Consider the following 27,035-nt stretch of genomic DNA (forward strand, 5'->3'; position numbering starts at 1 on the left):
ATGAATGGCCATTCATTCAATGAAGTTTGACAAAAACTATATTCTATTTCATTAGATCACTACTGATATTTTTTTTAATAAAGAAAACATAGAGTAATATTTCCTCATTAAAATACACTACAGTACCAAAAATAACAATTCCGGGAGGAAGGCTGGAACGGATTAATGGCAGTTCCATTAATTAGAATGGGAAAAGATGATTTCAGTTTCGAGCATAGTGACGGAACAAATTAAACTCGTATCTCAAGGCACCGCCTTAGTACGAGTGAGATTAGAAAATTCTATTGGTTAAACATTTGGCACTTCACGTAGTAATAAATGCAGCGTGCAGATGTCATCTAGTGTAAAAATGTCATCCAGTAAGAGTTGACAATATTGGGAAAAAAATGTCACTAGTAAGACCGTTGTTTTACTAGTGTGTTGAATTAGAGTGATTGATTATTGGTGTGAACAAAGATCCTTCTCGTGGACGGACCGCAAGCTGAATATCGCTAAATAGCCATCAATCAATCAATCAGTCAGTCAAACCTTTATTTATGTAGCACATTTCATAATTGAATAGCAAAACAGTGTTTCAGAAGACAAATGATAAAAGACACAAAAACATCCCTCCAGCTCTCCTCCTGTGTCTGTTTGAGTGAGTCCCTGTGCCACATAAAAGCCATATTTAAAAGTAGTTGCATTAAAAAAAATCAATCAAGGAAATGGGAATAAATATTACTCAAATAGCTCGACCTACGTTGCAAGCAGCTCTCCCCAAACAATCCACTGTTGTCACCGCCCTTTATCGTCAGTTATGGCACAAATTGTTTCATTTAGCCTGAAGGTTTGATCATAAATGGTTTAAAATGAAGTTTACCGTAATTTCGGGCCTATAAGTTGTGACTTTTTTCACACTCTTTCAACATTGCGGCTTATGTGGTGATGCGGTTAATTTGTGCATTTTTTTCTAACGTCCGCAAGGGGGCACTCGGTACCAAAGGTAAGGGTGAGACCGGTGGAATATATGTGCCGAGGAAGTGACTTACCGGTGTATTTTGTGTTAACCTGCTTGCCCTCTTAGCGCTAGCGTTAGCACTCTGCTAGCGTGTTGCTTCTGTATTACTACCGTGTCTCAGTGATTTTTACCGGTATGTTTTTTAACCGGCCCTATTAGTGCTGTCCTACCGTGTTGCTCCTTTTTTTTTTTTTTTTTTTAACCATTATGTGTTTTTTTTTTTTTTAACACCAGCCCGGTTCATGCTACTGCGTTGTTGCTATGTTAAGCTAAGCTAAGGTATAAAAACTTTGAAAACTTTCTTCGTAAATAGCTCGTATTTTAATGTAGGCACTTGCGGCTTTTACACAGGTGCGGCTTATGTACGTACCAAAAGGTATTTCCTTTACAAATGTACTGGGTGAGGCTGATAATCAGGTGCGCTCTGTAGGCCGGAAATTACGGTACTTCAGTCCAACATCATTTGAATGTTTTTATACACATCATTAGGCCAAAAGAAGGCCAGAAAATGTGTCTGAATTGGGGTCCTCTTGGTTTTTAAGGATTTAATTTTACTATAGCATATGCAGTATAGAAAGAGTGTACTTTATGAGTCTGCTACTGTCATGCCCACGTTTTCTCCAATGTTTTTTGGTGAGGTGAAATGACAAAGTACAGTGAACCCCCGATTCTCACGGGAGTGTGTTCCAGACCCATCTTTGACATTGAGAGAGAGATTTTGTTTTACCCCTCCCACACGCTTTAAACGTTTAAACGTTTATCACAACACACTTTAAAATGTATTTAAAAAAAAAACATTTTAAAGATTGCTTCGAGGCTGATCTCACTCTTGTTTGTACAGTTTCCCCAAAGGAGTCAAAGCTTGCTTGCTTCAAGCTGTTTAATTTTTCACTCACAGTTCAAATTTACTGTAAAACTGACACAAGGAAAAAGAGAACACAAAAGTGTTCAACCAAAGCATGTAAATGTGTCCAATGAAAGTTGCTAGCTTTATGCTCTCAAACATGTAAAACGCAATAGATGGGCTCGGGGAAATGGTGTTCAATTTAACAGGTGTTACGTTGGAAGAATAAACCCTAAAACAATGGCTACTTTAACACATGGGAGCCGTACTGGACGTACAAGCACTGTAGACAAAGTATTCACAGGTGTATACAGTGGATATTAAAATTCTACAGCAGCTCTGTTCAAATGCCAGGGTTTTGTGGTATAAAATTAAAATGGAATTTTTTTCCCCCTCAAGCTCATTTTAAATGGGATTCAGCAAAAAAAAAAAAAACTGCCAGTGCGACCGCAGGATATCGACTTTGTAATTGAGTTGTACAGGTTACAGGTTGCATTTGTGTTTAAACAAAACAACAACAAAAAAGTCTGGAAATTATTTGTCCGCCTTAATTTTTTTTAAGTCACAAAACTTAGCATTTGAACAGTGGTGTGCAGACCTTTTTATCAACTGTATTCCGTAATTCTACTGCAATGACAATTATTACTGGAGATTAGTTAGGGACCTTCCTGCCACTTCTTGCTCATAATCACGCTGTAGCTACGATATGGGGGGGGAGACGATGAACTGCGATGTTGTGGGGGCTCAATGTACTGTTCATTAAAATCACATCAGCGTCTTTGGAGCAAAAACAAGATTAAATATATATCTTTTTTTTTTTTTATTAAAAATAAGTGGGGAAAAAAGTTGAATGTTACAATATGCCACACTCTTTTAATATAGGAAAAATGTTTAATAAAAGTTCCTCACACTTTTTATATGTACAATTTTAAAATTTGCCGTTTTGAAAGAAAATGAATGATGTAAGATATTACCCATGTTTTGAATTACATGCATTTTTAAGTGAAAAATTCACAATAATTAGGTTTAAAATTAATTTAAACATAATAAAGATATGTTGAAAAATTGTCCCATTTTAAATGTAAATTTCTTTGAATTGACATTTAATTCAAGGTTTAATGTTCTGATTTTGTACATTTTTACGTGTGAATTGTATCGTTAAATGACATCTTCCCCCCCCCCCCCCAAATTAACTGGTTGCCATATCTTGACCTCCAATAAATTCAGGGTCTCTCACAAACATAAGACAATGTGGTCTTTCACTTCCTTAAATTTCAGCCTGCTTGGCCCTCAGCGGGGAAGCAGGCGAACATCCCTGTTGTCGAATGATGAACCCGGTTGATCTGTGTCCATGTATCCATATTGAACTTGGCGTGCGTGGTTCTGCGTCTGCAGAGAGCTGGATCGAGCGATGCCTCAACGAGAGCGAGACCAAACGTTACTCCAGCCACTTGTCCCTGGGCAACATGTCCACCGACGAGCGTGAGTCATGTCATCAACAATCTCACTTCGACTTAAAGCAAGAAATTGTGCTATTATTTTAATGCGGAGGCACTGATGTATAAGTAGCCTTATTTTTGTCCTCGTTTCAGATGAAGAAAAGGAAAATAACAGGGCCTCCAAACCGCATTCGACACCTGCCACTCTGGAATGGTACGTTTGACCTTTTTGATGTAAACTGACTAAGAAATGTACAAAAACTTGTTCACAATTTGAACTTAAACATACAGGAAAAGCCTTTTTCTATATCACAAATGTGCAATACTGAATCCCTCTCGTTTGCCAAAGTAAAACAAACTGTCAATTAACTTGACAAAGGAGTAGTTTCCACGAATAAATCTTTTTTTGTTTTTTCTGGAATCATCAGTGAAACAGCTGTGAAAGTCCAGTGTAATATTGTGCAAACAAAATGTAGAATTCTGATCCATTCTGATGATGGTGAGGGGACGACACACTTCCTACCTACATACAGCGCTTTTCTATAGTGACGTGAAAGTAGTAATTATAGTGAGTCCTCGCGTTAAGAGGGTCTCGAACTCAGACGTTTCGACTTTACAACGCCCGTCCCCCGTCCGCCATTTTGTCTGGCTAATGCTTGTCCGTGTTTGTGCGCCGGGAGTATCTTCGCATTTTTGCCCCCCTTTTTAGATATTATCGACCCAAAGAAGAAAGCTGTGTCTTTTAGCAATGCTTCTGCAGCCAAAAGAAAATCCATTACCATGGAAACGAAGCTCAACATCATAAAAAGATTGGCGAAAGGAGAGACACCAAGACCACCAAGGCTTCAGTCGGTCGACCGTGGTGACAATTACTAAAGACAAAGCCCATATTTTAGCGCATGTGAAGGATTCCGTTCCTATGTCAGATACAATAATAACAAAACAAGGTTCTTTCATACTTGTCGAGATGGAGGGGATTAAGGACCAGGTCCCCTCACAATACCTAAGCACAGCCTTCTTCTTTTTCTCCATCCACCTCTCAGCAGTAATGCTAAATATGCCATCTTCTTTCCATGTATTTGTTTTTATGCAAAGTATTTTGATAAGTCTTCGAGTTAACTTGCTACTGTAGGAACTGATCTGTCGTAGACCGAGGACTCCCTGTACCTGTCTTTTGTCCTTTTTGGTTGCTTTCTGTTGTCACATTATCTAATGTTTGACTCAATTACCACATTTATCCTGCTACAGAAAGGGCAATTGCAGTACTCCCTACGGTACAGTTATGCGCGTTTCAGCCTTCTATTCCTTGTAATCTTGATGCGTTCACTGCACGGTCCAGGCTGGAGGAGAACTATGAGATCGCAGAAGGTGTGTGCATCCCGAGAAGCGCCCTCTACATGCACTATCTCGACTTCAGCGAGAAGCACGATACGCAGCCGGTCAACGCGGCCAGCTTCGGGAAGGTAAATGTTTAAAACAATTACCTCACACTTCTGAGGTCCCAGGTTCAATCGCGGACCCGCCTCTGTGGAGTTTGTCCGAGCACTCCGGTTTCCTTACACATTCCAAAAACATGCAACATTAATTGGACACGCTAAATTGCCCTTAAGTGTGATTGTGAGTGCGGTTGTTTGTCTCCATGTGCCCTGCAATTGGCTGGCAATCAGTTCAGGGTGTAGCCCACCTCCTGCCCGTTGACAGCTGGGATAGGCTCCAGCACTCCCTGCGACCCTCGTGAGGATAAACGGTGAAGAAAATGGATGGATGGAAATTAAATAATGATTTACAATGCTCCTCAGTGGCAAATAAATCACCACATATATATCTGAATGTACTGCTGACATTCAGTATTCATTGGGAATAAAATTAAGGAAACTGTGGAAACAGAACATGAAAGAAACAAAAGCAGGAAAAATCAAAAACATAGCCTGCACTTTTGTCCAGATTGTCACCTAAATTCCAACAACATCCTTGTCTTATGATCCATTACTCTACAAAGTTTTTCTTTTGGGATAATCCTGTCGCTGTCTAATGCAAAGCATGTCTGTGCACTTTTTTTAATACTTTTAAAATGTATCAAAAATACAAGTAGTATTATTACTTTATTATTATATTTATAGTTATTGTTAGTTATATTTTATGATATAACATTTAACAACTGTCCAATTTTCACAATCGTAGTAAAAAAAAAAAAAAAAAAAAATCCCAGATATTGCAGCTGTTATGCAGATTCTGCCCACCAATAAACGGAAAAACAAGGCATAAAAAGCTTAGTGGGAGGCAGGGGGGCGGTTCTTCCCCCATTTATCCATATCCTCACCAAGATGTAACGTATTCATCCAGGGCCCGCGTCACTGGCCTCCCCAAAGTTTGACGCTTTATTAGGGTTTTTTTTGCTCTAAATGAGGCCGGCAAAGCTTCCCCGCTGAAGCTTGAGCCGGGCCTCAGTGTGAAGCCTCCAGCAGCAGAATCCAACCCCGCCGACAAGATGACCATTTTTGCCCGGTTCTCACAAGGCTGACAAAGCCGCTCGGCCCTCGTACGCCGCACCCCCCCTCCCCTCCCCGCTTTTCCCCTCGGCGGCTCCTGTCGGAAGATATTGAAAAAGAGAAGGGCCCGGGATTAATGTGTAATTAAAGGAAATTTGGAAGGGTGAGATGTTGCGGAATGTTAGATCAGTGGCTGAAGCGGTGTGGGGTGTCCTTTAGGAAGGCTTCATTGATTCAGGACAAAAAAAAGGAGGGAGAGGAGAGGCAAGAGTGGGCCCTGCACTGCCTCCCCTGTCTGCACATTTATCAAGCGGGGGGGGCCTGACAGAAAGTTCACAGCTTGGCCTCTGTTTTCACGGCACACAATGGTGAGCGACACTGTTTGCTAAAGTTCTTCTACCCGCGGCCCGACCCTTGGAGATGGCCACAAAAAAGAGTGGGGGAGAGTGGGAAACTTATCATTTCCGTATCTCTCCAATAACGAGGAAAGAGGACGTTTGTGTCACCGGCAAATATGCAAATGAGGGTGAAAAGTGGACTTCAAGCTTCTTTTGAATTTATGCTTTCAAACAGATTATCCGACAGCAGTTTCCAGCACTCACCACCAGGCGACTAGGAACCAGAGGGCAGTCCAAGTAAGTTGCTTGTCATCTCGCTATTATGGATTTTCTTTTCATTTTTATGTTCTTATTGACGTTTGGAAGTTTATTCATTTGCTTTATTCTGCTGTATACGATACTGATTTACTTTTTGAAGTTTCTTGTCATCTTGTATCATGCGTTTACTTTTTTATGTTTGAAGGTTTTTTATTTTCCCATTATTCTGAGTTTCATTTTAATTTTTTTTTTACATTCATATTTCTTTTAATTAAGTATTGTTTAAGGGAAAAAGTTTAATCAGTATTTATTCCATATAAACTGTGATATAGTAAAGTTTTCCCTTTTTCAACTGAACTACTAGGTTGATCTTTTTAGGATATTCTCATATATTAAGAATGTCCTTGTATTATCTACCAGTATTTGTTTATTTGTTTGTCTATTTATTTATTTATTTTCCTACCAGATATTTTCTTATATAGGCTACTTTGTTCACTTCTTTATTTTATATTTTCTTGCTTTTTTTTTTGGCTTGATACAAAAATGTCATACAAATGTATAATTTGCATTTATTGCTATTGTTTCTATATTTGCTAATTGTGTAGAGCAGGGGTGTCAAACTCATTTTTGTCACGTGCCACATTGTAGTTACGGTTTCCCTCAGAGGGCTGTTATGACTGTGAAACCATGAAACTCTTTCGCCTCGTCTTATTTATACGTGAAATTTATGAGCTAGTTTTGGAATTAGAAATCAAGGTTAATGTGTTTTTAAAGTATTGCTGATGCTTGGGTACACAATAATGGTTGCAATATATCAACATTATCATTTCTCATATGACAATTTGATATTCTGGTACAGATTTGACCAAAAATCATGGAAAGTTCATACTCGTAACTTGCCTTCACGGGCCACATAAAATCATGCGCTGGGCTGGATCTGGCCCCCGGGCCTTGAGTTTGACACCTGTGATGTAGAGCCTAATGAGCGGACTTAAACTGTTCTTAATTGTTAAATGAATGCAATTAAAATTGTGGTTGCTATCTTTGTAAAGGCTACAGAAGCCTCAATAGTTAGTTTTTAATACAAGTGTAACATTTATAGCGTTATTAATATAAGTGTAAACTATAATAGTGACTTGAGCCAAATGCTGGAAATTTTCAGTTCAATTCAAGGGAGGTACCGAGTGTACGTACAGCTCCCCGGTATATATTGATATATGTGGATAAATACGTATGTAAGTGTGACGTAAATGGGTGCAGGTACCACTACTACGGTATCGCAGTGAAGGAGACGTCGCAGTACTACGATGTGATGTACTCCAAGAAGGGCGCGGCGTGGGTAAATGAGGCGGGCAAGAAGGAGGTGACCAAGCAGACAGTGGCATATTCACCGCGCTCCAAGCTGGGAACGCTGCTGCCAGAGTTCCCAAATGTCAAAGACCTCAATTTGCCTGCCAGCTTGCCAGAAGAGAGGGTAAACACACATTTGCTCTCTTTTTAAAGTCTGTCCTTAGCAGTGGTGGGAAATGAGCAAGTACAAATACTCAAGTAGGTTTATCGCCTACCTGCACTTACTATTTAAAATAGCCCATGTTTTCTGCAGTATTTTTTATTCTGACTACTTTTTACTTTTACTGCCTACATTTGAAAAAGGACAAAGGGTGACCCAACTCATATAAGTTCCTGGGAGTTTTATAACGTATGGTAGATTTTCTTTATTTATTTATTACATTAAATAACATGATTTGATAACAATTCAGTCCTGAAACTATTGCCTCTTTAATCCATGTGGTATGGATTTTATAGTCTTTGTAAAATATGCTCCAAATGTCCACCGTTGCGCTCGAGACTCTTAGATGGAGTGTGTGAAATTGTCTAGAACACACGAGAAATATAAAATATGAGCTTGTCAAAATAGGCTCATTCACTTTTATCAACTTTTGCGAATGACGACACATAAAAAAAAAGTAAGTAGAGAGAGGAAAAGTCCAGCTCGGTTTAACTGATTAAGATCTTGGGGACATCGGCAGAGTGTGAACCAAAGACTGACTGCAGAAGTTAGGAGAAGCAAGATATACCCACCGCTGCAATCATTGCAGACATAATAATTGATTGAGAGCGATCATGTTTATTTCTTTAATGGTTTTGCCTCTTCCACGCACTTCAAACACATTAAAACGTACTTTTTGAACACATAAAGTACAACACCAATAATTGAATGGTTAGAAAATACTGTACGTATTGAAGTTGCTGTTTATCAGAAACAGTTTAACAGGTGTATGAGTCTCTGTGCGTAAAGTGTGGCCAACAGCAGCTTCTATGTGAATGGCTATATGGACGCCCTGAACAGTGAGCCTCCATAGGTGTTCCATGCTGTACATACTGTATATTGTATTGTACTTTATCAGATTCATTATAACATATGAAGATAGAGTAATATTTAAGGAAAAGGGAGTGGACGTAGGTGAGGATAAAAGCAAGAAGTTTGACATTTCAAAAGCGCCTCGCTCGCTCCCTCCCATTCTTTTGATGTTTCCCAGTGTAGCGCTGGCAAACATTTTGAAAAAGTTTCACTTTTTCATATAGAGAGCCATTATACATTCTAAACAGTACACATTGTAAAACGGTATTTGATGCTTTATGAAACTGTGTTTATATGGCTTGGGTGTCGCATGGCAGTTGTTCTGTTCTTCCCTTGAATAAAACACAGAAATATATTTTTATCGTCAGTAGACGCTTTTGTGCATTTTGATTCTCGTTAAGTCGTTGTGACAGCCTGCACCGGCAACATTGAAACTAGTGGCTGACTGATGGAGCAGTCATGAAAACAGTCGCCAAACCGCGCACGCTGCTTGACAGTCAGCGCTCGCGGCTTTGCTCAGTGTGCAGTAGCCTTCAGTACTTTTTACCTCCGAAAAATGAAATTGTGTAGCAACAGTGAAGCCGCACACGTCGCATCATTTTTCTCACACAATCAGGGTTTTATAATTGTATATCATACATCTTGTATAAAATAGCAAGTTACTTCACATCTTGCCAATTGTGTAAGTTTTGTTCCCCATAAAAATTGTGCTCGTCCAAGGTCAGATGAGATCTGTTTACCTTGAGCAAGTCATTGGCACAATAGTAATACTCAGTGACTTAAATAAGAAAATGTAATCTTATTACTTGTCTGGAAATAATAATGCATTAAGTTACTATTTACCCAAACCCCCCAAAAAAAAAAAAAAAAAAACGCCATATTAGAGCAATCCCTGACGAGGTAACACATTGCCAGAAGAGAGGATTAGATCAGTAACTGTAAGTGAATTGTAAACCACCCCCCACCCCCTGAAAAATAGTTTAAAAAAAAAAAAAAACAATATCCTGGGGACATGAATAAAGACAGTATTACTGATGGAAGACTTTCATCTGTATCATTATCTAATTTAACTTGTTTTCTTAGTTAGCCAAGCATAAGTAACACATTTTGTGTGCAGCCTTTATTCCCCCTTTTTATTGTATTAAACGAGTACTTTCTGTAACTGATAGTAAAACGTAATTTTACTCTTTACTTTGGTACTTCATTGCATTTCAAGAGCGTGTAGTTTGTTTGTTTTTTTTACTTTTACTTAATGAAGTTGAATCAGTATCTCTACTTATACCACAATATATATTTTTACACATGTATCTGTACTTTTACTAGCTTGTGAGTCTTTTTGCCACTTCTGGGCCTGATAGCGCTAGAGACCCCCGCCCGCCTGCCTGCCCGCTGCCTCTGGCTCAGGCTCTGGAGAAAGACCTGGAGGATTTATATACTGGCTCCTCGCTAACTCTTAATCTTTTGGGGGAGATAATAAGATCTCGGCGCAGACAAAGGCCCAGCACAAGCTGTCCGCCCTTTTACACACATGGGGGGCCGTGATTTGAAATGTTTTGCTGATCTCTAAAGCCTGCTTTATAGCTACCGCGCTCTAACGCCAATTCGTCCGTTCCCATGCTTTGCGCAAGATTTATCTCCTTGTTTTGCTCACGAAATTTCCTTGCGCCCCGGACGATCAATACTGCACTTGTCGCCCACAGGTGTCAACCTTCATCATGATGTACAGAACGCACTGCCAGAGGATACTGGACACAGTTATCCGGGCCAACTTTGACGAGGTGAGGCTTTTGTTTTGACTTTGTGTCAAAACTGCTACTTGACATTTTCAGGAGTTGGGACTTGCCAGTTGAAAATTTGTGATTGGACTGTGATTGCCTGTTTTCAGTACATACTCTCTCTGACGGGGAGACACCGCATTGAGCCAAATATGGTTCATTTGAATTTATACTATTGGCCTGTCCCCATATCATCTGTTATTTGTATACATTATTCATCAATTTAAAGTATTGAGAATTGCTTGAGAACAAATCTCTAAGCCCTCTTGGACACTGTTTAGAAATGTTGTAAAACTGCATCTTCCGCACTTCACGGTAACTGGAGTAACGACATTCTGTCAGCTCAAGGTTTAAATTCTGGATGTTTTGTTGACAATAACCAGTCAAAATAGGTAAGATACATTTCAGTGAGCCGTTTTTTTTTTTTTTTTTTTAATGAATAGACATAATGCTTTGGTGCAGAAGGAAGTGCCAGCCACAAAGTTAAGTTTGCATGCATTTTCGCCTTTACACTATTTAAACAGTGCAACGATTATTTGATTACACAATTCACGACTTTCAAAAAACTTTAGGAAAGATAATGTGACACATTTGTTTTCTTGTGTTACATATTGAAGACTTTTTGTCTCATCAGAGATTAGGCCTGGGCCACACTTTGTCCAAGGTTGGTGGCAGCAATGTTTCTGTACGTTTTCAATCAATCATGACGTAATTAAAGATTGAACGATTGAAGATTTTTTTTTGTCACTAGAGCAAATCAAGTACTGTGGTTGGTGTAATTGCAAGGAGGTGGGCTTTTGGCAATTTCATGGACATTGAACTGGGTCGTTTGTGTTGTCATCCATGCTTTTATCTCAAGTAGACTTGACTGTAATAGTTTTCGAACTGGGATCCCCTAAAAGACCATTAAACAGCTTTAGGTCAGGTTCTGACCAGAACAAAGCAGTCTGACTGTATAACTCCAATTCTAAAATCTTTACACTGGCTTCCAGTCAGCTTTAGAATAGATTTTAAAGTTCCGCTACCGGTCTATAAATCACTAAATGGTTTAGGTCCTGAATACATGAAAGAAATGCTAATGGAATACAAACCCAGTAGGGCTCTGAGATCGACTGACTCAGGTCAATTGTTGGAGTGCAGAGTCCAAAGCAAACTCTTTTTTTTTCCCCTCATCTGTTTTAGGGTAATTCCACTTTTCAGTGATATTTCTTCCTGTAAAAGCTGTCTTAATTGTACTTTTTTATTTTAAAATGGTTTTATTTTTGTATATGAATGCTTTTTATCATGTACATTTCACTGAGTTACCCTGTGTACGAAATGCACCATACAAATAGATTTGTTTTGCTGTGGTGTGGGCATCATCACAGTAGACCTGTCCAATCGAAACAGCATCTTTCATTTCGTTTAAAAATTCATGCATGACTGGGGGAATGTTAGCAATGCAATCTTATTAAATACAGAACGAGCTGGCGGATTCACTACGTACATAGACCTCATTGGTCTATAGCCTCGCCAACCATCGCTTTCAACCACTACAGTGCGCATGTAGACTGAATAAAAAAAAATGTAGTAAGATATAATAATGCATTACATACATTTATTTGTGCCATAATTCAATGTTCATATACAGTATTTATTATTAATATATCTGATACATGTCGGCGGAGCACGTGTATCGGCCTGCACCTTTATCAAAATCATCAGAATCATGTTGGGCCAGCGGTCTGTGCTGCACTACAACATAGATGTTGGTCTGATGGCAAAAGTTTAGATCGACTTTCAGCCACCCATTTGTCACATGTGCCGGGAAAATGTTAAATACACCCACGTTGCATCAGTACGCATATGTCGGTGCAGGCTGCTCTGCCAAATTGGCAAACACACCACTGAACCTTGTGCTTCCACAAAGATCAACATATGCCACCATTTGCACACCATTTTACGTTGTGCTTTCTTCCACCTCTGCCACAGAAAAACAACCCCAACATCTCTTTGTGTGTGTTTAGGTCCAAAGCTTCCTGTTGCACTTCTGGCAAGGCATGCCACCCCACATGCTGCCTGTACTCAGCTCGCCCACAGTGGTCAACATCGTCGGCGTGTGCGACTCCATCCTCTACAAGGCCATCTCCGGGGTACTCATGCCCACCGTCCTCCAAGCCCTGCCTGACAGGTGAGCAGGAGACCGCTGCTGCACGCACCCACTGGACGCAGCATTAGGTACACCCGCAAAAGCTCATCGGATGCATCCATCCATTTTCTGTAGCGCTTGAGGTCGCGGGTGAACTGGAGCCTATCCCAGCAAACTTTGGCCGAAACCCGGGACTGGTCGCCACACAGCATACAGTGAACTCCAGTTTACGTTATATTCCTAACTCGCTCACGATAGGTCCTGATCAGCGATATAATGCAGATGTTACTAAATTTATGTGTCAAATGATATAAATTGGAGCTGATCCAAATTTGGGTGGTTTGGCCTCACGGGAGATCTGGTGGTATTTTGTAAATTAGATAGCAGGAATATACAAAACTAACTGATGGGATTACCTTTAAATTTAGAAGAGGTTGGATCATCGTCCTAGATATCAAATAATTTAATTCTAATTAGAATGAGAATAAAAGTCTGTCTCCAAGAAGTGGTTGCTGGGCTTGGCAGATATTTTTGCAGATGTGCTAACTACTAGTTCACCACGCTGCCCATGTGCAGAGTTCATTCAATGAAAATTTGGGATGTTTTTAAATTATTTTTCCTTTGTTTCACTGACACAGTTTGACGCAGGTGATCCGGAAATTTGCCAAACAATTAGAAGAGTGGCTCAAAATTGCCCTTCACGACCTCCCAGAGAACCTGAGGAACATCAAATTCGAGTGTAAGTGGCTTTAAAAGCTCAACTTTCTAGGCAAATTCAAAATGGACTGTATTTGTAAACAATAGCCACCAGGATCATTTGTGGTTGCATAATGTGAATAACTACTACTGACCTTCTGAATAGATGCACACATCTACTGGAGAAATAGTCGGTGTACTGAGACTAAAACAATGACAAAAACTTTTCGGGGGTGGGGTGGACTTGAAAAGGTTTTGGTTTTGTTGCGTTGTGTCAAAAAAATCTAAAATTGAACCAGCCGTATCTGTGTCTGAGAAGGCAAAGCGAGCAAACAGGTCTACAGAGAATAGAGCCTGTTGATTAATTGCAAAAAATAGTTACTTGTTCTTTAGAGTATTTGTTTCATCATCACAGTGAGTGTAGCTTGAGTGGATGCCTAGCTGAGTAAACTACAGCATGGAATTCATTTCACCGTTAAAAAAGCACATTTGTGAAATTAATCCGAGCAACTGTGAAGTCAAGCTCAAGCGATCGGAGCCTCTTTAGTTTTCCTGTGAATATTCTCATTCATCCAGGTCATTTCATTCTCTGACAGCTGAAGTTGTGGTTGAAGAGTCTAGAACAAACTAGAACGGTTCAGTAACGTTTGAGTCAAAGCCTTTTTAGTTATGTAACGTAAAAAGACCAACTTCCGTTGGCCAACAGATTGTAAGAACAGCATTACTCACCCAAAAACACGCAATCGTAGGCTGGGATTGTTACTCGCCTTTAGATTTGCATCAACCATGATCAAGTTTTAAACATATCATTTTTTTGCTATCTTCTGCATGCATTAGCTAGTCCCTAAAGCATCAGGTTAACTGCTGTATGTCTGAATTCCCAACACATCTGTTGAAATGTTAGGGACTTTACTTTGTGTAGCATCTTCTTTTCACGTGATACTTCACACTTTCAAACAGTGGTGGTTTACATTCAAACCATTTAACATGTTTTTCAATTGCTCTTTGCTTACTAGTAGCAATATTGGGGATTACTTCTGCTCTTGCCACCATGAAGAATGTGGGGAAAAATGAATTGTTGTATTAGGAATCTCTTAATATTTATTTTTAAAAGGAAAGATATTGGACTCCACCTTATTTATTCCCCTGTAATCTTTTCTAGTGTCCAGGAGATTCTCTCAAATCCTAAAGCGGCAAACGTCCCTAAACCATCTCTGTCAGGTTGGTACTGAGAGATTTTTAATAAAATCCTTATGAGCAAATGCGGCCTCCCAGATAAGAATATGTGCTGATACCGATAGTGTCCATCCGCAGGCATCTCGCACCGTGATAAATAGCGCCGACATCACTTTCCAAATGCTGGAGGACTGGAGGAACGTGGACCTGAACAGCATCACCAAGCAGACGCTGTACACTATGGAAGACTCGCAGGAGGAGCACCGGCAGCTCATTATACACTGTAAGTACATTTTGGGGGTCCCCGCTGACTGCTGCTAAGAGGGCAAGCCAATAAGGCGATGGTGCACAAGAGAATAAAATAGCTTTATTGTCATTGTAACGTATATCCGTCTAGCCATCCATCCATTTTCCATATCTGAGGATGGGGGCAGTCGTTTTAGCAGGGAAGCCCAGACTTCCCTTTCCCAAGCCACTTCCTCAAGGTCTTCCGAAGGGATCCTGAGGTGTTACCAGGTCGCCGAGAGACGTCATCTCTCCAGCGTGTCCTGGATTGTCCCTCCCGGTGGAACGTAACTAGAACACCTCATGAGGGAGGCGTCCAGGAGGCATCTGCACCAGATGCCCCAGCCACCTAATCTGGCTATCCTCAATGCGGAGGAGCAGCGGCTCCACTCTGACCCCGTCCTGGAGGACCGAGCTTCTCACCCATCTCTAAGGGAGAGCCCAGATATCCTTGCACAGGAAACTCATTGCGGCTGCTTCTATGTAGGATCTTGTTCTTTCGATCATGACCCACAGCTTGTGACCATAGGTGAGGGTAGGAACGTAGATCAACCGGTAAATAGAGCGCTTCACCTTTGTTTCTTCACCACAATGGACCAATACAATGTCTGCAACACCCCAGATGCTGCACTGATCCGCTTGTCAATCTCCAGTTCCATTCTGCCCTCACTCCAAGACCCCAAAATACTTGAACTCCATCACTTGGGGAAGGATCTCATCCCCGACCTGGAGAGCGCACTTTACCCATTTCCGATTGAGGAGCATCAACTCAGATTTGAAGGTGCTGATTCTCACCTCAGCCACTCCAGACTCTGCTGCGAACCTCTCCAGTGAGAATTGGAGAACAGAGCTTGATGAAGCCAACACAACCACATCATCTGCAAAGAGCAGAGATGCAATGCTGGGGCCACAAAACTGAACACCCTCTGTGGCCTAAAAATTCTGTCCATAAAAGGTACAATCCGAATCGGTGACAAAGGGTGGCCTTGGCAGAGTCCAACCCTCACAAGTCCGACAATGTGAGCCAAACTCTGACACCGGTCTCACAGTGATTGAACAATATTGAATAATAAATGGAGCATAAAGAACGCAAAAGACCTCCGACTCTCCTTTTGTCACAGTGTACCAGGAGTTTGATCGCCTCCTGGAGGAACAGTCGCCCATCGAGGCCTACATCGAGTGGCTCGACTCCATGGTGGACCGCTGCGTGGTCAAGGTAAAACAGCCATCCGTGTGGTGTCCAGTGATTCTGTCACAAACTGGGGTTATTATGCTGTACATATTATGAAAGGCGGGGCCTGGTGGGTTGGTGAGTCTGCATGTGAGCAGTGACTCAGAGCAACTCCTGCATGAGTGTGCTGATTTTGTTTTACTGTTATTCAATAAATGGCTGAAAAGTGCACATAAGAGGGAATTTTAGCAAGTTTCGAGTTTCAAAGTAGTAGAACTGAGTTGAGTGTGTAATTGTTCAGTCAGAAAGGGCGCACCTTGGTTCAATCACATATCTTTGGCATCCGATTCATCAGTTGGTCAGTCCTCACATGGGCAACTGGGTATGTTTTTTTTTTTTTACTCCCCAGTCTCTGGTGTTGAAACCTGTTTGTTCTCTGTAATGATCCAATGTTAATGGTTTTGGAGATGCAAGGTTTTTGCCCGACGACAGCAATTATAGACTATTTGAGTAAACTGTAGATAAACATTGAAAAAAAAAAAAAACAAATGAAATCAAAATGTTCTTGGTGTGAAGCACTAGTGCTGACCACACAACCACCTCAGTGCCCCCACCTGACTGAACAACTTTATGTGGATCATGTTTTCTAAACTTGATGCAAAAGAAAAAGTGTTTGCAAAACCTACCATCCTTTAAAAAAAAAGACACCTGTAGCTCAGGGCTCACTTGTCTCTCATCCGCACCGCAATCATCCCAGTTAATGATGTCTACAAGCTTCCCATTTGCGGCCATTATAAGCCTGATATGGCCTTGTAAAATGTGATCGCCCTGGCAACGCCTCAGCCGGGCTAGACAATGGTTCAATAGGAAGGCATGTCGCGAGGGCAAATTAAATAGTTGACTTGTTGACATGTTTTCTGGTCCTGGAGGGTTAAGCCCCGAACACTGGCCGAGGGGTTAATGTCGGCATCCTTACCCTCCCCCCCATCTTTTCTTATGGAAATGATCTCCTTCTCCTTCTAGGTCTCGGGGAAGAGGCCTGGTTGCCTGAAGAAGGTGGCCCAGCAGTTCTTGTTGATGTGGTCCTGCTTTGGGACCAGAGTCATTCGTGATATGACACTCCACAGCGCCCCCAGCTTTGGTGAGCCGCCGTGGCCACTGCTGGCCCTGTGCTCCTTATCCAATAGCAGGGGTCGCACAGTCGTCACACTCTACTAAGTAAAAGTAAAGTACCATAATTCCCGGTCTACAGAGCGCACCTGGTTACAATCCTCACTGAGTACATTTGTAAAGGAAATACCATTTGTTACATCCATATGCTGCAGCTGTGTAAAAGCTGCCCACATTGAAACCCACATTGAAACACAAGATATTTACAACGAAAGACTGTACACAGAAGGAGTTTAACGGTAGTGCTTACGCTAGCGCGGCTCTAAAGCTAGCATTAACGCTAGCGCCACGCTAACGCTAACAGGGCCGGTTAAAATAAAACTTACCGGTCAATATCACTGATACACAGTGACACAGCAGCAATACGCTAGTAAAGCGCTAACGCTAGCGCAGCACTAACAGGGTAAAAGTCACTTCCTCAGCACATATATTCCACCAGTCTCATTCTTACCTTTTCCGCACTAGTGCCCCCTGCGGCCGTGAGAAAGAATGCACAAATTAGCTGCATCACCGCAGAGTTGAAAGCGTGTGAAGAAAGTCGCGGCTTGTAGCCCGGAAATTATGGTAACTAAAAGTACAGATACTTTAAAAAATTCTGATTAAAGGAGAAGTCACCATCTTTTATTAAATAATGAGTGAAAGTACAAAGTTATCAGGGAAATAGTTTACTCAAATAAAATAGAGATACTTGAAAAATCTACTGAAACACTGGCGATGAAATTTGAAAAAGATACTTATCAGACAACAAAGCATTTGAATCAGCTGGGCGGTTTGAACTGCAGTTGTGAGTTGCCATGGCGATTCTCAGATCTTCCGTAGCGAGAGAACGATTCTTCTGCGAAATGCCGCCGTCTCGCTCACTGGTTAACAAAAGTGACCACTAATTAGGTTATTCACCCCGCCGTCCAACCCCTCCAAGCTTTGTGAAATACCATGTTTTGGTTAGCATGTGACCTTGTTCTATCAGATGAATGTCAATCGATTTAAAATGTCAAGAGTTTTAAAGATCCAAAAATATTTACAAATAATTATCAAATACAACAGAGTTCAAACTTTATCATCAATTAAAAAAAATATCGACAGTATATTGGCTCTCAAAACTAGTTTTGAAAATAACTTTAAAATACATTTTTTTCTGCGTGTGTTTACGTGCGTGTGTGTAGGTGAAAATTAGAGGTAGAAAAGGATGAATTCCAATTACCTGAAATGAAATGTGCACAGTAAAAAATGATTTGTACTTTGTTACTTTCCTCACTTTTAATGAGGGAAGTAACAGTATGAATTTTGAAACAATTGGTGTGCAGGTGAAGTGGGAGTGGCCTGGGTAATTGAGGTGCTGTAAAATGAACAAGGGAAAGTGACCTTTCACTCCCCGGCCGTCATTTGAATATCAAAACCACAGCTGGCTTCCGTGGTTCTGTAAAGCAGCTTTATGTGCACAAACAGCTAATTAACAAAAGTGACCCCTCCCGCACCCCCCGCCGTGTTTGTCCGTCTTTTCCATTTTATGACAGCTCAGATTCCAACCGACTCCTCTGAATAGTTGCCAAGTGTTTATCATGCAGTCTCACGCGCGTAATGTCACAATTGCGGGGTTCGCCTACTCCACCGGCACCCAGAGGTCGAGAGGATCTATTTGTAGCGTTGACCAAGATCATCATGTGTCGTCATTATCCAAGGTGCTTATCCTTACAAGGGTTTTAGCAAAGCTGCAGCCTATCCCAGCTAGCTTCGGGCGAAAGACAGACTACACCCTGAACTGGACGCCAGTCAGTCGCAGGGCAGATATCAACACGATCACTGAGCGGGAATCAATCCCACACTGCCTGCATCATGTGTTCAAAATCGTTCAGTCATTCTCTCCTCCCCTAAACCTTATACTGTATATTGATTTTTTTTTTTTTTCAAGTAAATTTGTGATGAACGATAAACCACTGTAAAGCATGGGTTCACTATGTATAGTGGAGAGGGAGTGAATAAGAACAGAGCACAGCCCAGGACCGACTTTCATAGAATGTGGGTAGGGTATGATGTCGTACTCCGGGACACATTTGCGTGTTTTTGTGGTCCCAATAACACGCACTTCTCGCACAGGTTCCTTCCACTTAATTCATCTCATGTTTGACGACTACGTTCTGTACCTGCTGGAGTCGCTGCACTGCCAGAGAGAGCCAATGACCTCATGAGGGCCATGAAGGGCGAGGGCGGAACAGGTGAGGACGGGTATGACACAACGTGGCATAAATGGTCCCCATAAATAAAAATTCCGAGCTTGACTTGCAAGTGTTCCAGGTTTTTCGATTCATCGCGTGCACAACTTGAGTGAAGTGAAAATAATGGAGCAATTAATGTACTCTGATGTCCTTGCATGTGGGAAAGGAGAGGGAGGCTTGGTTACCAATCCACATTCAGGGTTGGTGGGGTTGGGTATGGGATAAACAATGAAATACACAAAAGGAAAAGGACTTATAATCACCACTATTGCATGACAGACAGAATTAAGGTTGCATGGGGGGACCACAAAAATAGTCATAGTCACAAAAACACAGCTGAAATATTTTTGAGAAGTGTTCCAAATTTCAAAAGATAATGTTTTGAAAGATTGAGATAACTATTGTGAGATTTAGTTTTTTTTAATGAATTGTTTTGTTTTCCCCTTATTTTTTTCACTATTTTCCCACATATTTTTGTTGTATTTTTTTAAACATTTTTTTATATTTATCTTTTTTTCATGTATTTTAATTTAGTTCTTTGCGATTTTTCCTTCATATTGTTTCATACTTTTAATTTATGTTTCCCTAAAAAATGCTATCTTTTTTCTTTACTATTTTCCCTTATTAAAAATATTTAGTATTTTTATTTGTATGTATTCTTTAAAAACTTGCATTTTTATTACATTTATTAATTTATCACTTTCCATAGTTTGTATAGTTTTTCTTTACCATTTTCAGCATTTTTCTTTTTTTTTTCTTTTCTTCCCACTCATATTCTTAATATTTATTTTTCTGTGATAATTTACCACTTCATTTTATTGTAAAATGTTTTTCAAAACGATTTCAAACCTCATTTTTCATGTTCTTATTTTTATACTAGTTTTCCCTTCATATTTTTGACCTTAATCCTGCTTTCTTCTTACAGTAGGATAAAAATTGTCAAAGATTCCAGTGACACAGTGCAGTACCCAGTCAGTAGTTTCAATGTTTCAATGTCACCTCCCACAGACCGAGATGATGAGTTCACACTGACGGAAATAACCGCCACCTCCTCGCCGTCCCCGGGCTCCTACTCGCCAGCGCGCTCCGTCCACTCGGCCGCCGTGTCGTCGGCCTCGCCCGCAGCTGACACGTCACCCGAGTTTCCGTCTAACACGGGTGAGGAAAGCGAAATGTTGTTTTGTTTTTTTTCTTTGTTGTGGCAAGTTATCAAAACAGATGTAAGTAATTCACAGAAGGGGGAAAAAAACAAACTTTTGTACTTATACATTTCAGAGTACCGTAATTACCGGCCTACAGAGCGCAGCTGATTACAAACCGAGTACTACCATTTGGTACATGCATACTCCGCAGCTGTGTAAAAGCCGCAAGTGGCCACTTTGAAACCCACATTGAAACACGAGATATTTACAAAGAAAGACTGTACACATTAAGAGTTTAACTCTGGCGTGGCGCTGATGTTAGCACTAATGCTAACACCAGTGATAAAGCTGGAACTGCGCTAAAGGTAGTGCTAACGCTAACAGTGGCGGTTGAAGTAAAACTTACTGGTAAATATCACTGAGACACACCAGTAACAAAGCAGCAACACGCTAGCGCAGAGCTAACGCTAGCCCAGCGCTAACAGGGCCGGTAAATGTCACTCGCTCGGCACATACATTCCACCGGTCTCATTCTTACCTTAGGGTCCCCCTTGCGGCTGTTAGGAAAAAAAAATGCACAAATTATCCGCATCACCGCATAAACCGCAGGGTTGAAAGCATGTAGACAAAAGTAGGCCAGAAATTACGGCATGTACTTTTTTTTTAGTTTTGGTTACATAAATAAATAAATAATGGGTAAGCAGTTGAATCAGACTTCTACTTTCAATAGTCCATACGTCCATCCCTTTTCTGAGCCGCTTATCCTCACAAGGGGATTTTTTTGTTTGTTTTTTGTTTTACCCACAAGTTTCTGTATTCCTACTTAAAGTACAGAGTGTGAGTACTTTTGCCACCTCTGTGTATGTGTCTGGCAGGCGCCGTTCAGTCATATACGTGGTCCCTTACCTACACAGTGACAACAGCAGGAGGTTCCGCGCCCGACGGCGGCCAGCAGCTGTCCTGCATGAGGAGCGGCAGCGGCGCCGCAGGCACGACACCACCACCGCCGCCCTCCTCCGCCCATCGGCTGCCCGTCTACGCCCACAGAGAGGAGCATGGGTAATTGCACCTTTTCAGAATGTTCAGAATCCTTCACTCACTCCCTATTCAATAGATGGTGCCACATTGACATTCCAGTTTATTTAAAATCCGTCACTTGATTATTATTTTTAAATGCATTTATTTGTGGGGAGGGCACAGGGGGTTGTTATCTTAAGCCAAAGTTTTAGTTGAACGGGACTTTCAGCTGAAGTGGTAGTGGAATTCCCTAGGAAGGGGGGAGAGGAGACATGAAGTCAGCAACATACTTTTAGCCGTATAGTAAACAGCCTAAACAGTAAAACACACAAATACAAAATGAAAGCACACACATGCAGCTTCTGTGGGCCACAGCTCACAGCCAGACACTCACGCGCAAAGTGTTTAGCCAATCCCTCTCCCGCTTTCATCATGTTTTTAAATACCGTGCTATTTCTTTTTTCAACAAGAACAATTGTGTTCTTTTGGAGACATATTTTAACATCAATAGATGTTCTGTAAAGGTTTTGTAATGAGGGGGAAAAGTGGACCTCAATGGAAGAAAGTGGGGTGGCACGCAAGATTCTAGGATGTACAATAAAAGGACTTCGTTCCACAAAAATAAAAAACAGACGCTGAACCTGGGTATGATTTGGACAACAAGGAAAAATGGAAACAAATTTGCCCACTCGTGTTGTCAGCTTGTCCATAATAGATGAAAAGTTCTGAATTGGGTTGGTGAGGATTGAGGATACACTTTTGTTATTTAAAAAGAAAAGACAAACAAGGAAATTTATATATATATTATTATTATTATAAATTATTAAAGGATGTTACTTACTGAGGCGACAAAACAAGGTTCAAAGGTACACCAAAATACCATGTCGGAAAACCTTACGCTACATCACGGTTTTTACTTTGCGGTGCCACTATATTATACATATTTTTATTACAGATTTTTTTTATTGCAGATTAGTTGTACAATATTTTTGTGTTGTCCATTACTCTTGTTTTCAGAATGTAATTTATTTCGGCTTGTCATTATAGCAATTGTTTTATGACGATATATTTTCCCCAGACGGCACGGTGGATCAGATGGTAAAGCGTTGGCTTCATAGTTCTGAGATCCCGGACCTGCCTTTGTAGAGTTTGCATGTTCTCCCCGTGCCTGCGTGGGTTTTCTCCGGTTTCCTCCCACGTCCCAAAAACATGCAACATCAATTTGAGACTCTAAATCGCCCCTAGGTGGGATTGTGAGTGCGACTGTTAGTCTCTATGGGCCCTGTGATTGGCTGGCGACCAGTTCAGGGTCGACCCTGCCTCCTGCCTGAAGACAGCTGGGATAGGCCCCGGCACTCCCCGCGACCCTCGTGCGGATAAGCGGCTAAGAAAATGGATGGATGGATAAATATTTTCCCCAAAACTATCAAAACAAATGACAGTATTATTGATGTTTTTCATGTCACCGATGTAATGATATTAAAGCATAATAATGTAATTCAATTACATCCATTTTATGAATTCACTTAATTCTGAGAATTATGAAGTGTAACATTGTAATGTAGAAAAATAAAAAAATATCTTCAATTAAAAATCTGTAAATAAAATAGATTGAGGCTGTATATAATGTGAGCATACGTACTTCATATTTATGTTTGTATTTAAATTGTTTGGGAAAGGATTCAATAACTGCAAGATAACGTGAAACAAGAGATGCCATATTTTTTTTGTCCCCAGCTGAATAAATTGGGTGGGATGTTTGCGGCAGCCTTTATGTGCGCGTGTTTCCGTAAATGTTTGAAATGTATTCCTGCGTTTTCAGATATAGCGGCAGCTACAACTACGGCAGTTACACCAACCAGCATCCTCACGCCATCCAGAGCCAGTACCCGGGCATCGGCCACGACGCCGCTATCCCGGCACCGCTCCACTACTCCGCCTACCACCGCTCGTCTGCACAGGTCAGTCTCAAGCTCGGATTCGTTCGTCGAAAGAAAATTCACAGCTGCAAGCGGCATTGAACGCATGTGACTCCCGGGTTCAATTTTTATCACGGGTGCTAGAGACTTTTTTTTTTTTTTTTGCGCACCCTGTTATGACAGACACGTTCAGCCAAGTTAGTGGCGATCGGTGGAACTGGTGTAAGGGGTGCCGGGGGGGGAGCAAATTTTATTTCAAACTTTCCAGCAGGGCCTTCCTCTCAAAGTCTCACAATCCCGGTCGCCACATAGCGGAAGCAGCTGTCAATGTTCTATCGTCATGCATGTATTACTAAAATATTGTTATTCAATGCTCTCTTTTCAGCTGGGAGGCCCCCCGCTCTGCCCTTTGACTCCCCCGCTCTGACTGTTTTTTTCCGTGCGGCGAGCGCTCATAATGGAGCCGACTGTGGTGTTTATGTGTTAACGTGAACACGTACTTCCTCTTAAGACGCTTTTGGGCTTAAATCGGGCACAAAGTGGCTTCTTTGTCCCTGGGTGAGGTTGGACTTTGTCTCATGTCTGAAATGTGCTAGTCAGCGTGCTCATACGATGTATGCTGTTTGGCATCTGTCCCCATGGCAACACAGGAAGAATCCCTACTTTCAACCGCTGTTTCATTTCACAAATTTGCTCGATTTGACTTTATATCTCAGGAAATTACTTTGGGACAAAAATCATAAATGTAGAGTTATATCATGCATGTTGAGCGCAAAAGTTATCATCTAAATAACACGTTGCATTTATATTTTATACAAACTAGGCCAAAAGAAACCAAGGCTAGTTTCCTCCTCTTTTAGGCTAAGCTAAACTATGCTAGGCTAGGCTAGGTTCAGGCTAAGTTGATTTTACTTTTTTTGAAGGCGCCATTCTTGAATTTACTGAAGTCTAGCCCAGACTAAGCTAACCTAGAATATTTTTTGCAATGTTATTTTTTTTTAAAGCAACAGTCTGAATTTATTGTTTTATACTATGCTGGACTACGTTTTGGTAATGAAGATACAGTATTATTCTCATCTGGTGGCTCCCTGTTTTAGGCCTGCGTAAGTTGGCTAGGCTGTGTCTATTTCGGCATCTTGTTTTTGCCATCTTTAAATCAAGATGGAGAGGTCTTAGTGCTGTTTTTCTAAATTGGTATTATCTTTAAAGAATCTCAGCATTTCCCTGTTCCCCGTTAGGTTCTGGTTTGCTAACTTGCTGTTATTGTTAAAGGAGCTCAGTCTGGTTTTGCTGTTTGCTATTATTTCTAAATGAACGGAGCCTGGTTTTTATTCTATTTTAGGCTAGAGTAGCCTTTTTTTTTTGCCAATTTATTATTTTCACAAAATGGATTAATTGAACCCAAATAAATTACTGTAATTTCGGGCCTACAAACCACAACTTTTTTCACACGTTCAACCTTGTGGTTTATGCGGTGATGCAGCTATTTTGTTTTATTTTGCTATTTTTTTTTGCTAACGGCCGCAAAGGGGCAGTTGAGCAGAAAAGGTAAGAATGAGAGCGGTGGAATATATGTGCCGAGGAAGTGACTTTTACCGGCCCTGTTAGCGCTGCAGTAGCGTTAGCACTGTGCTAGCGTGTTGTTGCTGTGTTACTGGCGTGTCTCAGTGATATTTACCAGTAAGTTTAATTTTAAACGGCCCTGTTAGTGCGGCATTAGTGTGGCGCTAGAGTTAGCACTGGCATTAGTGCCACGGTAGTGCTAAACTCTTCCTGTGTACCGTCTTGCTTTGTAAATCTCTCGTGTTTCAATGTGGGCACTTGCGACTTTTACCCAGCTGCGGCGTATGTATGTACCAAATGGTATTTCCTTTACAAATGTACTCGGTGGGGCTTGTAACCAGGTGTGCTCCGTAGGCCGGGAATTACGGTATATTGATGTACGTTCGTATCCAACATGAATTCAAAAAAAAATGTTTAATGATAGTCATGTAGACAGCACAGTGTCGCAGCTGGAGAGCGTTGGCGTCACATTTCTGAAGTACGGAGTCCAAATCCGGGCTCCACCTGAAGTTTGCATGTTCTTGCTGTGCCTGTGTGGGTTTTCTCCGGGCACTCCGGTTTTCCTCCGTAATCCCAAAAACATGCATTTATTGGAGACTCTAAATTTCCCCTTAGTGTGATTGTCTTTCTCCATGTGTCCTGCGATTGACCTATCGAGTTACATCAGGAGCTGGAGTTGGGTTGTCCAATACTCTTAAGTTGGGGCACGTACTCAAGTCACCACTGAAGTACACTCACGGCAGTTCATTGTTGCGTCTCTCTTCCTTGGTTCCACAGTACCAGTTCAACGGTCAGATGTCCCGCATGGATCCCTGTTTGATGAGCACCACACCCCGACTGCACCCTGCGCCCGTCACCCCCCGCTGGCCAGATATGTCCTCGGTCAATGGCTGCTACGGAAGCCCCCCTATGCATTCATCACGCTACGCCGCTTCGGGGGACGTTTACTCGCCTCTCGTCCCGCGCAGGAACTCCGAGTACGAGCACTCCCAGCATTTCCCCGGCTTCGCCTACATCAACGGCGAGGCCGCCGCCACCGGCTGGGCCAAGTAGCCATTTTGTGAACGCTTTGAACTGTAAACGACATCCATCGCTCGTTCAACACGGGAGGACAAAATATCAATCGTGTGTGGGCCTGGCGCAGCGCCTTTTCTACAATTCCTGCTTTTTGTCCGTCCATTGGTAGAAGCCTGTGAGATCATTTACGGTGTTTTGAAAAGTATTTGCCCCCTTCCTGGTTTTGAACATTTAGTGCATTTTTTTCCCTATTAAAGGGGAAATCCAGTGGTTTGCATGAACAATGTATCCAATAGGTCATGTCATATGTACTCTATTTTGACAATGTGATGTTAAATCCTCTCTCATTCAATAGTATTTTGAGAAGACCTTTATCAACAATTTTCAGGGGCACTGCCATTTTCGTGAGTCACATGACTTATGTGCGCGGACGTGACGTGTAAGGTGCCGCACCAAAGGCTCGATTACATTGTGCCTAGCGCTAATTTCTCGGATTTATCCCCATCTGATGAAGAAATAGCAGTATCGGTTGATCGGGAAGACGGAGGAATACTTCCGTACAGATTTGAACCTGTGGCTGGAAATAATGTTGAATATTCGGATGGGAATGACGCGGAGTCTCACGAGCTTCAGCGTCCAGCGGAGGCTGGAAGCTAAGCCTCAGCGTCCGGCGGAGGCCGTTAGCCGACGCTCGGATGCCGAATATGGTCCGAGCTTCGGCTAACAGCCCCCACCGGACGCCGAAGCTCGGCTCACGACCCGCCGCTGGAGCTCACTCGTCAGGCTCCGTGTCATTCCCGTCCAAAGAACCATCCGCGTCTGCCGGCCCTGAGCTCCGGGGGCCTTTGTTTACGCACTTACGTCCTGCGTAGGCATCCGAGTAGTCAGACTCCGGCGTCATTCCGCCCGAAGAACTAACTCTGAATATTCAACATTATTTACAGCCACAGGTTCAAATTTGTATGGAAGTATTCCTCCGTCTTCCTGATCAACCGATACTGCTATTTATTCATCAGATGAGGATAAATCCGAGAAA

The 27,035-nt window shown here is 41.6% G+C and overlaps 1 protein-coding gene across 1 annotated transcript in view; it reads left to right on the top strand.

Annotated features, from left to right (window-relative positions):
- The window catches only part of rfx4 (regulatory factor X, 4), a 34,117-nt gene extending 7,704 nt beyond the window's left edge, over positions 1–26,413 (top strand). The window contains 18 exon segments of the mRNA XM_061823485.1: positions 3,237–3,323; positions 3,434–3,494; positions 4,620–4,743; positions 6,343–6,404; positions 7,626–7,839; positions 10,428–10,505; positions 12,509–12,672; positions 13,269–13,369; positions 14,489–14,547; positions 14,641–14,785; positions 15,909–16,003; positions 16,982–17,099; positions 19,223–19,288; positions 19,291–19,341; positions 20,350–20,499; positions 21,359–21,542; positions 23,323–23,461; positions 25,760–26,413. Coding sequence (XP_061679469.1) covers positions 3,237–3,323; positions 3,434–3,494; positions 4,620–4,743; positions 6,343–6,404; positions 7,626–7,839; positions 10,428–10,505; positions 12,509–12,672; positions 13,269–13,369; positions 14,489–14,547; positions 14,641–14,785; positions 15,909–16,003; positions 16,982–17,099; positions 19,223–19,288; positions 19,291–19,341; positions 20,350–20,499; positions 21,359–21,542; positions 23,323–23,461; positions 25,760–26,035 — 2,174 coding nt within the window. The 3' untranslated portion in view covers positions 26,036–26,413.
- The last annotated feature ends 622 nt before the right edge of the window (positions 26,414–27,035 follow it).

This window comes from Syngnathoides biaculeatus, chromosome 6, assembly GCF_019802595.1.
Source record: "Syngnathoides biaculeatus isolate LvHL_M chromosome 6, ASM1980259v1, whole genome shotgun sequence".
Taxonomy (NCBI): Eukaryota; Metazoa; Chordata; class Actinopteri; order Syngnathiformes; family Syngnathidae; genus Syngnathoides; species Syngnathoides biaculeatus.